This window comes from Ictalurus furcatus, chromosome 26, assembly GCF_023375685.1.
Source record: "Ictalurus furcatus strain D&B chromosome 26, Billie_1.0, whole genome shotgun sequence".
Taxonomy (NCBI): domain Eukaryota; kingdom Metazoa; phylum Chordata; class Actinopteri; order Siluriformes; family Ictaluridae; genus Ictalurus; species Ictalurus furcatus.
The window spans coordinates 15,181,248-15,196,660 of NC_071280.1; the positions used below are offsets into that span (position 1 = coordinate 15,181,248).

A 15,413-nucleotide genomic window follows, 5' to 3' on the forward strand; every position below is an offset into this window, starting at 1 on the left:
TTGACCTGCATGGGAGGCGTGCCAGGAAAAAACCTTTGCAAGACTACAGTTTGCCAATGAATATATAGGCAAAGACCAGGCCTTTTGGAATAATGTGCTCTGGACAGATGAATCAAAGATAGAGTTGTTTGGCCACAGTAACAGCAGATATGTTTGGCGCTGACCAAAGACAGCGTTTCAAGAGAAGCACCTCATACCACCTGTGAAGCACGGTGGTGGAAATGTTATGGTTTGGGGTTGCTTTGCTGCTTCAGGGACTTCACTGATTGAACTATGAACTCTGCATCATATCAAAGTGCTTGAAGATAATGTGAAGCCATTTATCCAAAAGTTGAACCGAAAGTGAACCTTTCAACAGGATATTGACCCTAAGCACACTAACAAATCCACCAAGGAACGGCTCAAAAAGAAGAAATGGAGCGTTATGGAATGGCCTAGTCAAAGCCTGGATTTGAATCCCATAGAAATGTTGTGGGGGGATTTAAAACAGGCAGTACATGCAAGAAAACCCTCAAATATCTTGCAGCTGAAAGAATACTGCATGGAAGAGTGGTCGGAAATTCCAGCAAGCCGATGTCAGAGACTGGTACACAATTATGCAAAACATCTACAAGAAGTTATTTCTGCTAAAAGGGGGCAATACTAGCTTCTGAGGCCAAGGGTGTACTTACTTTTTCTTACCGCAGAATAACACCGCATCTATTGATATTTCTATTTGTTGAATTAATGATTGAAAAAGCTCATTTTCCTTGTAGTTCTGTTCAAGTATATCGACTTCATTAATAGGCACTGTTTCAAAGATGATCAAAGGTTTGCTTGTCCAAATATGTCCAAAAAAAAAAAAAACCCAACAATTTCCATGGGGTGTACTTACTTTTTCACACGACTGTAGATATAGTGCAGACAGAAAGAATGAGCCACCGAGACAGAAACAAAAACTGTATCAAAATGTAGTGTGGTCCAGAAAAAGACATCATCGATCAAACTATGTCTCTCTGACAGAAGCAGGAAGTGGAACAGGGAAAGGGGTCCATTTATTACGGGGACTGCATTTTGCTGATAGATGGGAATATTTTCTCCTTTTACAGTATCATAGTCCTGCAGCTCCTCCATTTAGGCAATGCTGGTTGGAGCGAGTCCATCTACCTGAGCTACGTATTTCAGAATTTACTCCTTTAGTTACACGGAGCACAGCTATAACACAGAACCTCGAGTAACGTCAGAAACATCTTTGGAAATTAATTCATAAATTCATGAGAGTTATTACCCCTCACCCCTACCCCTTATCTTCCTTACTGTGACAGCGGGCAGAAGAGGAAATGTACGTACTCCCCGCGCTTGTTCATCGACTCACATACTAAGAGTTATGTACTCTAGTCCTGCAGTGCAGTGCAGGGTACTTACTCATATTTTATGTATTTTTTTTTAAAGGTCTGTAAGACATTGCTAGGAAACTGGAACTTCTTGCAGCGTGAGATTCTAATTACCTCGGCAGAATTTAACGAACATACGTTATTAGATCACACGGGTCATATATCGCATCCAAGCATGTGTAGCCAGTTGCACATTTCACAGTTCAGCTGTGAGCTGGTGAATTCCCTGAGCTGAGACGACACAGATTCTATCGCTACGCTGTGTGTTTTTCTCCACTCACAGTTGACGGTAGTGAGAGCTGATTGTGCATAGGGGATCACAGTCATGCTGAAATGACAGAAAGCAATACGACTCTGTTTAGTAGATAAAACAAATTGTTTCAAAATGGCGCCCCATGTGGGGAGGGAATCGGCATCTGCCGACTGTCACGGTTTGTGCCTCTGCTTCTCTGTTGATCTGAATGTAGTTTGATCGATGCATATCTCTCTATCGTACTCCTATGTACGTTATAACTTCCCACATCAGGTTTCAGAATTAACGTCCTGAAATAAAAGCCCAATATTGAGCAACAGGCTTGTACAGAACAATGGCAATGCATTTTTTTCTGTTGGAACTGGGGTGCGGTGGGTCGCACCAACCGAGTTACACAGCATCTTAAATGTCGTTTTTGTCATTCTGAAACGTCTGTCATCGAAACGATCTGGTATAATTACCAGGTTACCTCATGTTACCAGGTAACATGAGGTTTGTGATAGCCTTTTCATCTGCGCGCTCATTTATTATATTGGAAAAAAGCCCCACAGTGGCTTCCGCGGTCGCAACAACGTCCAGTTGTATTAATACCTTGCACCAGTTTCAACAGAAGTGATGATTTTCTTCTCTTGGACACGTGGGATGCTTTATTCGCAAACGTTTTACGCGATATTACAACTTTTTGCATGTTTTAAATGTGCAACTTGGATAGAAACATAGCTACTTATAACAGTTTCGCATGTTCTGTATTTGTATGTGCGGGTTTCCTCTGGGTCCTCTGTTTTTCTCCCACCTACCAAAAACATGCTGGTAGGTCAACAGGCTGTGCTAAATTGTCCTTTGGTGTCATTCAGTACGTTTACATGGACAACAATAATCCAACATTAACCCGATTAAGACGGTACTCTGATTACGAAACTAGCATGTAAACAGCGATTATTTATTACCTTAATCTGATTAAGGTCATACTCGAAGTAAACACAAATGGAATTAAGACGTGTGGAGTATTCCTGTTTTAGTCGCATTATCGACGTGCGTTACAGACACGTACACACCTTAATCACACTATTAACGTCGTGTGGGAGTTTTCACCGCATTTTGCGGCAGGACACGTACCCACACGGCAGCGCTCAACCGTTTTACGGTAAACAAGAGAGCACGGCTGCGTCTGAAACCGCGTACTTACATACTGTAGGCCTGTAGTAGGAGAAATACATGTATCTCAGCTACTATATAGACGGTAAGTACGCGGTTTGGGACGCAGCCCACGGCTTCAAGCAGTCGTCTATTTGCACGTACAGCACGACAAATAATTAACTGCACTTGAAGGGTTCGTAAAAATTTTAAATCAAAACACCCAAAACTGTATACGGTCCCATAACGAAGACCAACTGTATGTCGATACGTGAAATTCTGGAGGGACGTCGGACGGCGTGGCGCGGTGACGTAATGACGTGTGCCGTTAATCGATCTATGTTCTATAACATGTAAAACAGGTACATGAAAGGAGTATTCTAAAAGCGACTCATGTAAACACCTTAATCACAATATTGTCTTATTCAGAATAAGGTCAATAATTAGATTACTGCTGTCCGTGTAAACGTAGTCAATGTTATTATTATTATTGTTGTTCTTGTTCTTGTTGTTGTTTTTGTTGTTGTTTTTGTTGTTGAATTCTGCTTTGGATTAATGTTTGTAGTATCTTCTTTGTATTTGTCACTCACTGAGCTTCTTCCAAATGTCTATTACTTATTTGTGGTCAGTTGGTGCAAGTCTGGCAGCACTTCTATCACAGTCAGCTCCTTTAGAGCTCTGTGCTTGTATGTGTCCTTTGGATAAAAGCATCTGTCAAATGAATAAATGTAAACTAATTGGAGAGAGTGTTCCCCAGCACGACACGTGTTTTCACTGTGCAAACAGCAGATGGCAAATCACTAAATATACATTAAACAGAAACTTCAGTTAGAATAAGAACAATAATGTTTGTATTTATCAGAACTGGAAAAAAAAAATAAGAGAACAGGAAGTTGGCATTTGTTTGGACCACTGGCTCGAAATCTGTCTCATCGCAAAGTGTGTAATAGTATTTAACCCCTTGTTTTTAAAGCTCTACTTGTAAATGCGTAAGAGACTCTCTAGTCGCTTTGTTTAGGCAAAGAACTGTAGGGAATGAAGCAAGCTTTATTTCACATTTCTAATAATGACACCTTTTGCACGGGTGACAATTTTGAGGCCGTGGCCTTAACGCATTCACATTTCACCAGTGATTTTGCAGATGCACTTTGACAGCTCTTCTTGTTTGGTTTCCCATTCAGCTGTCAATCAGATGGTATTACGCTATGTAACCTCAAGCGTCCTGACATGAATCAGCCACAAAATGTGGTCTTGTCTTGTGGTTTGTTGGTTAATGGTTCTGCCCGTATGCCGGCAGACATTAAATAATTGAAACGTGCCTGTCAGTTTACGAGTGAGCCATAGATGCACCTCACTTCGACACTCTTAGAAAAAAAGAGTTCCTCAAGCATTATTTAATGGTTAAGGCTTCTTGGTTGATATACGGGTTCTACTTGGATCCTTTTCTAAAAGGGATACTGTCTGATGTAGGATTCTACATACTATATTTAAGGGTTTTGGCAGGGAGAACTTATACTCAAGAACTGAAGAACTAAAGAAAGAGTTTTTCCTGTCTTTTTTTTTTTTTAACACGATCTATCAGTTGAAAAGCAAGTTTTCAGTGGTTCTTCAAATAGTTAAGGATTCCTTGCTTCCCTAATAGGTCCTGCTTTGAACCCTACAGAACCCTATGAACACTCTGCTGTTATTGTGTTCTACACTGAATGGATTACGGTCCCCTCCGAAACTATTGGAACGGCACGGCCAGTTCATGTTTTTGTGCTAGACACCAAAGACATTTGGGATTGAGATTAAAAGATGGATTTCACAAGAGAGTTTAGGAGTCCTGGTATTTACATCTAAATTTAAAACATAGAACCTTTTGTATCAGACCACCCAATTTGTAGGTGAGCAAAAGCAAAGGAACAGATCATTCTTGAAGGAAATTAAAGTAAATAACACTTAATATTTGGTTGGTTGCTTGCATGCAATAACTGCCTCAAGCCTGTGACTCCTTGACATCACCAAATTGTTGGGTTCTTCTTTTGTGATGCTTTTCCAGGCTTTTACCGCAGCCTCTTTCAGTTGATCTTTGGGGAGGGGACTGGAAGTCTAAGCTCTTTTCATATTCATCTTTTGATCTCAAACCCAAATATCTTCAGTCGACAGCAAAAACAAATTAATTGGCCTTGCCGTTCCAATAGTTTCAGAGTTGACTGTATATTATATGATTTATCCCAGAAGGTCAATCTGAAAACCCATTGAAGGATTGAGATATAAACTTTTGTTTTTGTTATACTCTGATCCTGATTGGTCAGAAGCTCTGACAGTATAAATCCCAGGTTTACTGTATATTAATGCGTCCTTTCTAATATGTTATTGTTTCTATGGTAACAGCTTAGCCTTACTGTACATGATGGATGGTTCACATAAACAGAATTTTTAAAATGTGTAACTGTTGATATGATAAAGTTTCCTGTAAGGAGATGTTTATTTAGCATTTTTGGAAGGAGCCTCCAGTGTCAGAATTTTGTAACATTACAGGTAAATCTGTAACTTTTAAGCTTTCCGACATGGGAAAGTTTTCAGGACAGAGCACGTTTTACATCACCCTGTTGTTGATAATTTTCCTGTAACAGAACACCTTCAAGTGTTTTATTTCTTATAGATATATAATGGTATTGGGCGCACGGTCGCTTAGTGGTTAGCACGTTCGCCTCAAACCTCCAAGAGACGCATGGTAGGCGGATTGGCGTTTCCAAAGTGTCCGTAGTGTATGAATGGGTGTGTGAGTGTGTATGTGATTGTGCCCTGCGATGGATTGGCACCCTGTCCAGGATGTACCCCGCCTTTTGCCCGATGCTCCTTGGGAGAGGCTCCAGGTTTCCCCGTGACCCTGAGAAGGATAAGCGGTATAGAAGATGGATGGATGGATATAATGGTATTTTACATACAAATTGATCCCATTCAAACTACTAAATGTACATTTAATACGTTAAATGTGGTGGCTTGGCGGTTAAAGCTCTGGGTTACTGATTGGGAGGTCGGGGGTTTGAGCCCCAGTCCTGCCAAGCTGCCACTGTTGGGCCCTTGGGCAAGGCCCTTAACCCTCTCTGCTCCAGGGTATCATGGCTGACCTTGCGCTCTTACCCCAACTTCCTGACACGCTGGCGTATGCAAAGAAAATAATTTCCCTGTGCTCTAATGTATACGTGATCAATAAAGACGTGTTATCATTATCATTTAATACCCAGAGAATAAACCTTATTTACATAAAATAACTCTGCAACAATCTGTTCAGAATAAATATGTGCAACACTTTCTGTACCACATTATCTTGCCATAATTATGGATTTAAAAAATAAGCTATCTGTGTGCAAATCTTTTGCCTGTCATGGTTCTTCGACAGTATATATCAGACTGAATAGTGTAATAGTCTGCACATAAATCCAAATACTGGCACTGCACAGCGTGTGTCTAGCTAAGGTTGGTTTGTTCAGACTTGGCAAAGAGGATAAATGAGCTTTGACTGCGTTGTTGTGCTAACCCTTCCTGGCTCCCCTCTCATCATCCACTTAGATTGAGGATTTCACTGCAGCCTAAGTGTGGATTGTTACAGATGTTTGATGGTACATGTGCTCAACACAGGAACTGCAATGCGTCAGGCTTTGTCTTTTCCCTTCGAAAAGACAAAGCGTCGATGCTATCAGTATTCAGCAGTATCGTGTGGCATGCCCGGTAAAAAATATAGAATTTTAAATAGGCGATGCAATGGAGTGAATAATAAATGTATGCGCTTGATACTGGTATGGTGAACAGAGACGCTGAAGAAGTTTAAACATCACAACACGTAATGCTTAGCAGCTGGGCTGATTTCGGTGGCACAAAAAGACTTCCTGTGTGTGTGTGTGCGAGTGACCTGACCCCGCTCAGCTAATCCGCAATGTTCCCCTCACATCACTCCCTTTGATAATTAACATTTCAAAAGGATTATCTTGCTGACAGCGAGGACAATTAGGCACTATTAACATCAGTCTGTCAGGATGCTGGCTTTCTTTGTTGTATTTTTTTTTTTTATTCCTGATCATGGTTTTTTTCCATCTTCTTTTTAAAAAGATATTCAGTGTCACAGATAAAAAAAAAATAAAAAAAAGAGTCATGTATTCATCCATTCATCTGAAGTAAGTGCAGTGGATCTGGAGCCTATCCAAGGCCGGAATACACCCTGGATGGGATGCAGGTTCATTCGTACACATTCACGCACTCATTCACACACTCGTTTATACCTAGCGACAATTTAGAGTAGCCAATCCACCATATTCTCGCAAGGTTGCCATTATTTTTCAAATGGATGGATGGGTATCCTTGACTGAAATCTAAACGTGAAGGAAAACATGTTTTGGAATCATTGTGACACCATACGGTATATTACATACGAAGAGTAGGCGAGTACATTGATGTATATCATAATACATCATTTTGCTGAGGTTTTGCTAACAAATCACAACAAGCACTTTTACAAACAGAACAAGGAAATGGACGTGGGAAAGTTTTCAGGACAGAGGACATCTAACATGATGTATAAGCTGCATTTTTCAACAAGAACCGGTGACGGAAAGACTGTTTATAGCTGGTATAAGACAAGCGATGACAGGAAATAACATGTTTCGCGGGCATTCGAAAGCATGAAACACAACTTTAAACTGATAAAAAATACAACGTGACAATCTTTAACAAATAAAAATGCTTAGCATTGACAAATTGCTGTGGTATAAGACTAATAAAACACTCCAGGATGTGCTGTTATTTGAAAATAACCTATTTCAGTGTGGTAACAGTAAACGCATCCTACATCCCAGCATGCCCCCAAGTTCTTTTCCTCCCTTATATCTTGGCTGATTTGCCTTTTTTTTCCTTCTCAAAAATGGTCTAAATACTTCATCCTCTTTATAATATCATATATGACTATGAAGGCGCACGGGATTAAATCATCCGAAGAGTAAGGCCATATGTGTGCAGCTGTTTTCTGCAGGACATTGGCCTGTTTATTTAAATCCTCGGCAGAATGTTGTTGGTATAAAAGTGATCCCAAGCAGTAATCAAGGATTAAAGCAAGCATTATAGTTCTGCATAATAAGACTTAGGACAACAAGGAGATTTTCTTACTGTACATTAGATTGTAGATTTTAATATGTTTGGGATGATTGTGTGTATGCTTTGGAGGAAAATATTGGCAGACCTGGATTTCTAATTATTTATTTATTTATTTATTTTCCACGAGGTGGGGAAAAAAAAAAAAAAAAAAAAAAAGCCCAAACAAAAAAACAACAACAATGAGCTACCTCATAGTCTGGACATGTGAATAATATGATATTGTTGTCACATCCAGAGAGTAATCAGTACTTGTCAGATATTCCTTCAGCTCCTTTTAAAGTTGGAGTAGGTCTCTTGGCAGCCTCCCTGGTAAGTTTTTGTCTTGTCTTGTCTTTTTTGTAAATTTTGGAAGGACTTCCTGTTCTTGGTGATGTCACTATGGTGCCACGTTTTTGGGTACAGTCAAAGAAAACCCCTGACATTTAAACAGGGGGTGTGTAGACTTTATAGATCCACTATATATAATACCCTTACCATGGCATTTAACCATGCTTCTTTGAACTGAAAGATGTTATTGGATCAAAATCAAGTTTATAAGCTCAAATGACTTTATCAAGCTGATAAAACAATGTGAAGGGATGTTATTAAGCAGGTGAAATATGAGGGTCAATGCGGTTTACACAGCGGACTGTTTTAAATGAATGATCGAGAAAAACATCTAGTGCCTAATGTAATTAAATCTGTGACTGTAAAGCAAAGGAAAGCTCGGGGGAAGGAAGATGTATGGATTGTGTAACAAATCAATCCCTCTCTCCAGCTCATATCCAGCTGTGCTTAATGATCATTCTTGTGCATAAATAATGTTGTTAAACATGCTGCATGATTAATATTCTTTTTAACTGGTAACTGGCCAGAACTTTTAATGCTCAGCTTCCAGCATTATCGCTCATATCAGCACATTCTGGAGGATCGATACTTTTCTAGGCAGCGGCAATAGTACGACGAAGGAGTACGCTGGATGAGAAGGATGTTTAAGGAAGATCTCAGGCACACACACTATCCTACACAGAGACAGAATCGCTACAGTTAAGCATTCTTCCAAAAATGTCCTGCATTTGTATTCCAGGGACATTTTTTTGGTGTATTGTTAATTTCCTTGTTCGTATTTTTTTTCTTTTTAATTTTCCTATTTATGTTCACCAAGTGAAAAGGAAAAAAAAAAAAAAAAAACACGAAGCAAGTCATAAACATCCTCCATGTAGTTCTTTTTGCATAATTGTGTCGTTCACACTTTGTTGATGATTGTAATGGGCTCGTGCTCGCATTCAATCCACTCTCAGACAGCAATCACATCAAGTGTTTGAAGGGAAGAGTCTGAAGGACAGCTGTATGTCCAGTGTCACTCAAATTGTTGATCTGTCTCGGGTGTTTTATATAGAGCTGCTTATAATGCTGTCGGAAGCTTCTGCCAGCTTCATTTTTTAATACAGACAGAGATTAGCAAGAGCCAGTGAGATGGGGGCAGAGAGCCGATGAAGGCCTAGCCTTAATCCCCACACCGGAGACTGCATTAATGCTTAGTAATATCTCTAACCTGGAACTGCAGAATGCTCCGGAATACCTGAGTGAGCTGTAAACAACTTTGTGCGGAGGAGTCCAGCCTGGATTCTAGTCACTCTTCAAGAGAAAAATAATTGTATACAATCTGCACAACTATTAAAAACACACAGCTAATGTTCAATTCAAATTATATCACCCATAAACCCTCAACTGAAAAAGTGGAAGGAAACCGAATGGCAATTGTTTTGGGGGTGGAAATAATTTTGCCTCTTTTTTAAAAAAAAAAAAAAAAAGGAAACAATTTAATGATAGTATTTTATCTCCAAAAAAATGTAGCACAATTATTGGTACCCCTAAATATAGCCATTCTTTCATTTTCATTCCGCTATTCATGGTGGGGTTTGTGGTGGTAATAGGCTAAGCAGGTCAGTCAGCCCAAACCACTTTAACTGTCTCTGAAAAAAGCTATTGTTGTATGTATTTATTTATTTATTTATTTATTATTTTAAAATAGTTCTCAGGCTATAGAAACACTAGGTTGATCACTTATATAACTCATGGGTCATCCATCACCATGGGGAAAACCAAAAACCATACCAAGTAAAATTTGCCAAGAGGAGGACCCAGCATGCTGTCTGAATTTGAATACTAGGAGCTTGAAATGGTCCAAGACCCTTCTGTATATGTTGTCCGACCTTATTAAAGATTACAGAACGAAACTCTGTGCTGTTACATGCTTCACTCATTAATAAATGTATGGGTGCCAATAAACCGGTGTTTTGCACCAAATACTGTACCACAGAAATTCAAAAAGAGTTTGTGCCCTGTCTAATGTGAGTATAATGTGAGTATAAGTTTTACTAAGTAGAGTTATTGACTTTGGAGAAGTGTCCGTGTTATGAGGTCTCCATTAAGAAGTAAACACGTTTTGGCAATTGTATCCACACCAAGGCCCTGGCCTATCCGTTTCGGGGGGCTAGAGTTGCCAATGTTGTAATCCCTCTAGCCCCATGTCAGCATGACCAACTAAATCTGTCCTCTGCTTGCACGTACTCCTTATCCTATTTACCCTGAAATGTTCTGGTCTATAACTGCACCCTCCGGAGGGGAATGAGGCCAAGTCTGGCCAAGAGAATGGAGCAGACACCCTGGAGGCTGCCGTGAGGCAATGCTAATGGGTTTAAACCACTTGGCTAATCTGTCAACAAGTCGCAATTTTTTGCCCATCGAGTATCCTGTATTTGGGGTTGGTGAGCAAGCTTCAAGCTGTTTAGTGCATTGGGGTGTATTTGATATATTTGAATGAATGGTATTTGCCACTGTTTTCTTGTTCCTTCTTGAGAAATAAGAGGCAGCCATACAAAGGGGACTCATCCAAGGGCTTTCAGGTTTAGTGGTGGAAAAAATTCCTTGCATTTAAATTCAATTAATGGATTTATTCCAGCTCACCACATCACAAAACCCAGATACATGTATGTTCGTAGCTCGAGTGCCACTTTTAATGTAAAACATATTACAAGTCCAAGTCTATTAAGTAGCATGGATGATTTAGTACTCCGTAGACACTGCAAAAGCAATGACATAGGGTCCTGACAGTGGACTGAAAAAGATCCTGCCACACTGAGAGTGCATTATAATTATAATTGAGTGGTATAATTGAGCATTTTTTTTTTCCCCTTCACAGCAAGGATCTCACAAAGGTCGCTGCCAAGCTGTCACTTTTTCCCCCATATCGTTTGAATGACTTATTTTAAACACGGCAATAAATAGGACACTTTCGCATTCACATTCCAAAAGAGCAGCCAAAAATGATGGAAATTAAAATGAAAGTAACCCCAACCTTTCGCAAATACATGGCCAAATAACCCCATAAAAGTGCACCCTGGATGAGTCTCTGTGCGTCCAAAATGCACGTCTGCACATCTTTTTGATCCTTTTGTCAAGATGATGGGCGCTTGTGATAAAGCGGAAATACAAATTGGGATTGTTAGGGCAGCCATTAGTGCCCTCTACACAGAGCAGCTCCTTTAGGAGCATGTTTTAGGGTTATGTTTTAGACATTTGCTGCTTTAATGGGCAAAAAGGTAAGGAGGCTATTGTGATAGAATTAGTATGACGAAAATAACATGACATGGCATCCAGAAATTCTTATCTCAGGCCATATGCCAAACAGAAGCAACGCAGAGCTGTGTAGAAAGAAAATCCCAACTAATGTTCTCCTCTGGCGAGATTAAAGTTAGGTTTTTTATTTGCCAGCTGCAGAGGATATAATATATTTGAATGTATTTTAATAAGCTAACAAACATCCATCAAGAAACTTATGTAATTAAACACTGGATGCTATATTTTAAGACACCCAATATCCATCCATCCATTTTCTGTACTGCTTATCCTACACAGGGTCATGGGAAGCCTGGAGCCTATCCCAGGAGACTCGAGGCACACGGCAGGGTGCCAAGCCATCACAGGGCACATTCACATACCCATTCACACACTACGGGCAATTTGGAAATGCCAGTCAGCCCACAAAGCATGTGTCGTATCTAAAACGACTAGGTTGCTGAATTTCCTCTAGTTAGTCAATACAATAATCCTCAATTTACTGATCAAAATGATGCCACGAACAAGATAGATGAGAGAAGCAAAAATCCAGATTACTGTTCAAAAAACAACATGAGATCCCCTCGTGAGACGTCCCAAAAGTGATCTGAATCTAAGCACAGATTCAATGCCCTATTTATACAGTGTTATCTTTGGGTTACGCCCAATTATCTCATTCTATTAGAATTCCAATATGCTTTCTTAACCATCTATTTGGACTGGGGGAGGAAACAAGAGTACCACGGGGAGAACTCCACACACACAGAATAGAGGTGGGAATCAAACCCCTAATACTGGAGGTGTGAGGTAGATCACAAAGCCACTGTCCCCCCCGACACTCAATATTAACTTGTTTTATTATTATTAAGCGCCAACGGCTGCACACATAAATCTAGTGCCACAAAACTTCACCGTTAATGAATACATGTGTGGCAGTGAGGGTGTGGTCAGGTCGTGGCTAGGAATGGTAGGCGTTGCGAGATGGAGTGAGTAATGTGTGACTGGCTACACCTATGTGCTTAAGAATGAAGTGTATTTATATTCTGTTTGTGCTTCAGTGAGCGTCTTTAACCTATGAGAGAAAAGCTAAAGTTTTTTTTTATTATTTATTGTATGAAACAATAGACAGTAAAAATACTCATAAATATATATATTTTTTTAAAATTAAAGGTTGCATCGCTGTCTCCAAAACCTGCCTCCTGCTTTTACACATTAATCAATGTTGCAACTCCTCCCACTCGCTGCTATTACAGGCTAGATGCTATATGTTCCACTACTTTGGTTTTTAAAACTTATCCAACAATGCTCAATCCTGTAAGACGAAGAACCTGAAAGATTCTTCTTCATTATCGTTCTGTTGTTCTATTCTATGCCAACAGGATTTCTAAGCACAGGGGATCAGGCTGCCAAAGGGAATTACGGCCTGTTGGACCAGATTCAAGCGTTGCGGTGGATCAAAGACAACATCCAGGCCTTCAAAGGAGATCCAAAAAGGGTGACTATATTTGGATCAGGAGCTGGAGCGTCATGTGTTAGCTTGCTGACCCTGTCCCATTATTCGGAGGGTATGTAGCATTAAACTACTATTTATTTCAAGAGACATCTTTGTGTTTGTTGTCAGTGAGTTACTTGCTTGTCAAATGTCTATGGCAGGGGTTTTCAAAGTGAGACCCCCCTGGGGTCTTTAAAGCATGGTGATTATAGTGATTAAAGGTGATTATATTTATCATTGGGTTCTTATAGTTAGACCGGTTGCTTGAATTGAATAGGTTTTATCCAAACCTTAATAACTCAAAAACAAGTAGGCCTATGAATAATGTCAACTTGATACTAATGTGTTCTGTCAGTGGGGCTCTAGGGCCACAATAAATAACCAGAATATGATTTTATACATTTAAATAATGAGCATAATAATTGAACAGGATTTTGTTTTGTCCTAAAGCGCTTGAGGTTCATGGGAATATTTTTTTTTTTACACTTAAAGGGGTCTCTGGTTGCAAAATAGGGTTAGAGTTTGAAGAATCTCCATTCATTTTAAAAACAAGGTAATGCCCTGTCAAGTAAGATCATGAACATCGGTCTAAACTGACTGTCAAGTTTGTCCATTAAAATATCATGGCCAATAGTGTCGAACGTAACAATCTGTGCCAATCCAAGGTTTCCTTTACATTTACGGCAGTTAATCGACTCTAGAGCTACTTACAGAAGTGCATTGTAGTCACTATCAAAAGAAAAATATCCTCATGCAATTCATTATGTCAGGGTGTGAAAATACCATCAAGCTAATACCCAATTAGGGGAGATTACTACAGCAAAAAAAAAAAAAGAAAAAGAAAAGAAAACACACAAGTCAAGGGATTTTTTTTCCTATTACAGAACCCTAATTGCTGAGCTCGCAATCTCCAAAGTATGGAATTAATGAGTGACCACTGCCCAAACCTTCAGCCTTACTAATCTAATATTCACACTTGTTTTAGCAATCATAATGGACGAATAATACAACACCACAAACTGAATATTCTCCCTCAAGAATAAATAATGCTATTCTGGAGTGCCCTTGGAATACCCTTGTTTTATTTAGATGCTAAAAAATAGCATTCTGAAGCTGTTTATCCACTTGGGCTTTTGATAGCACTTTTCAGACATTGAATACTGCCCACTCTTGAAAGCACTCTGGAAAGTTTTTTTTTTTTTTTTTTTTTTTTTAATTATTTTTATCCCATTAGAATCTATTTGAATGCAATAGCTAAAAAGCAACCCACTGATGCTCAACATCAGCCTACAAAGCTTACCTTCCGGTGGTAAAAACAGCCCAGATCGAAGTGAAATCTCATAATGGATCAAATGACCTCTGGCAACAGCTTCTCTTCTTCCCCAGAACCTGCAATTCAATCTGGACTGAGGATGTGACACACTGGATTAAAATAATGCGGACGAGACGCACGGTACTCTCATGCGTTCGTGTCGGAAAAGGGTCAGCTTTGATTTATGAATGTATCTTGAATTATATCATGCATACTGTGAATAGCACTTACTAGCACATTACGTCTACTCTAGCTGCTGGCGTTAGAGATCTTTGAGAGATATGTATTATCTTATGGTTGAATCATTTGAAACCTGTCACATGTTTTCAATATAGTGGGGTCACACCAAGCAGCCCTTAGAAACCCTATGAATAAAATAATAAGCTGCAACTAATTGTCAGACAGGCATGGCTGTACTTTTGCCCGTTACTGAAAGATGCGAACGAATACGAACGCATCGTTTGGAATAAACGGATACAAATAAAGATAGGAATTTTTTGAACAAAAAAGCTTGGCGAGAAGTTTCACATAGCATGTGGTTGAGACTAGAGTGTTTACAGGAGGCTTTTAATATCATGTACAGAATGAAGCTCGTGGGACAAACAAGGACCACATTCATTCACATGCATTTACAGCATGCATTCATTCACTCGTTATTATTAACTGCCTGATCAGTGTTGTGGTGTTTTAAATTAAGCTACTAGTTTGTTTATATTTCGCGATACAGAACCGACTCGATTTATTACAGATAGTGTATCTCGGGCAGGTACAAACAAAAAATAACAACTGCATGATTTTAAAAAACCCATCTCTAGTTGAGATCAATTGTGAACTTAGCTTAGTGATGTAGCCGAGGTTGAGAAACTCTCACAGGCAGAATTTGCATACCATGCTGACAATTATGGCATTTCTTCCTCTGGGTTTATTCCAGTGTTTTCCATAGTTTCCAGGGGCAAAGTGGTAGTGTTAAAAAAAAAAAAAAAAAAAAAGGAAAAAAAAAAAGATTTAAACCACACCCACTTGGGCATAAAAATCAAAATACATGTACAGATATTTGGAGCACTAAACAGATACAGATAGTTGCTCTGTGTTACACCCCTAGTGAATATGTAGCTT

The 15,413-nt window shown here is 39.4% G+C and overlaps 1 protein-coding gene across 2 annotated transcripts in view; it reads left to right on the top strand.

The window, feature by feature from the left end:
• nlgn4xa (neuroligin 4 X-linked a) overlaps nucleotides 1-15,413 on the top strand; it is a 92,652-nt gene that overhangs the window by 62,649 nt on the left and 14,590 nt on the right. For both annotated transcript variants that reach the window (XM_053615218.1, XM_053615217.1), the window contains one exon: nucleotides 12,873-13,058. In XM_053615218.1, coding sequence (XP_053471193.1) covers nucleotides 12,873-13,058 — 186 coding nt within the window. The remainder of the gene's footprint in view (nucleotides 1-12,872; nucleotides 13,059-15,413) is intronic.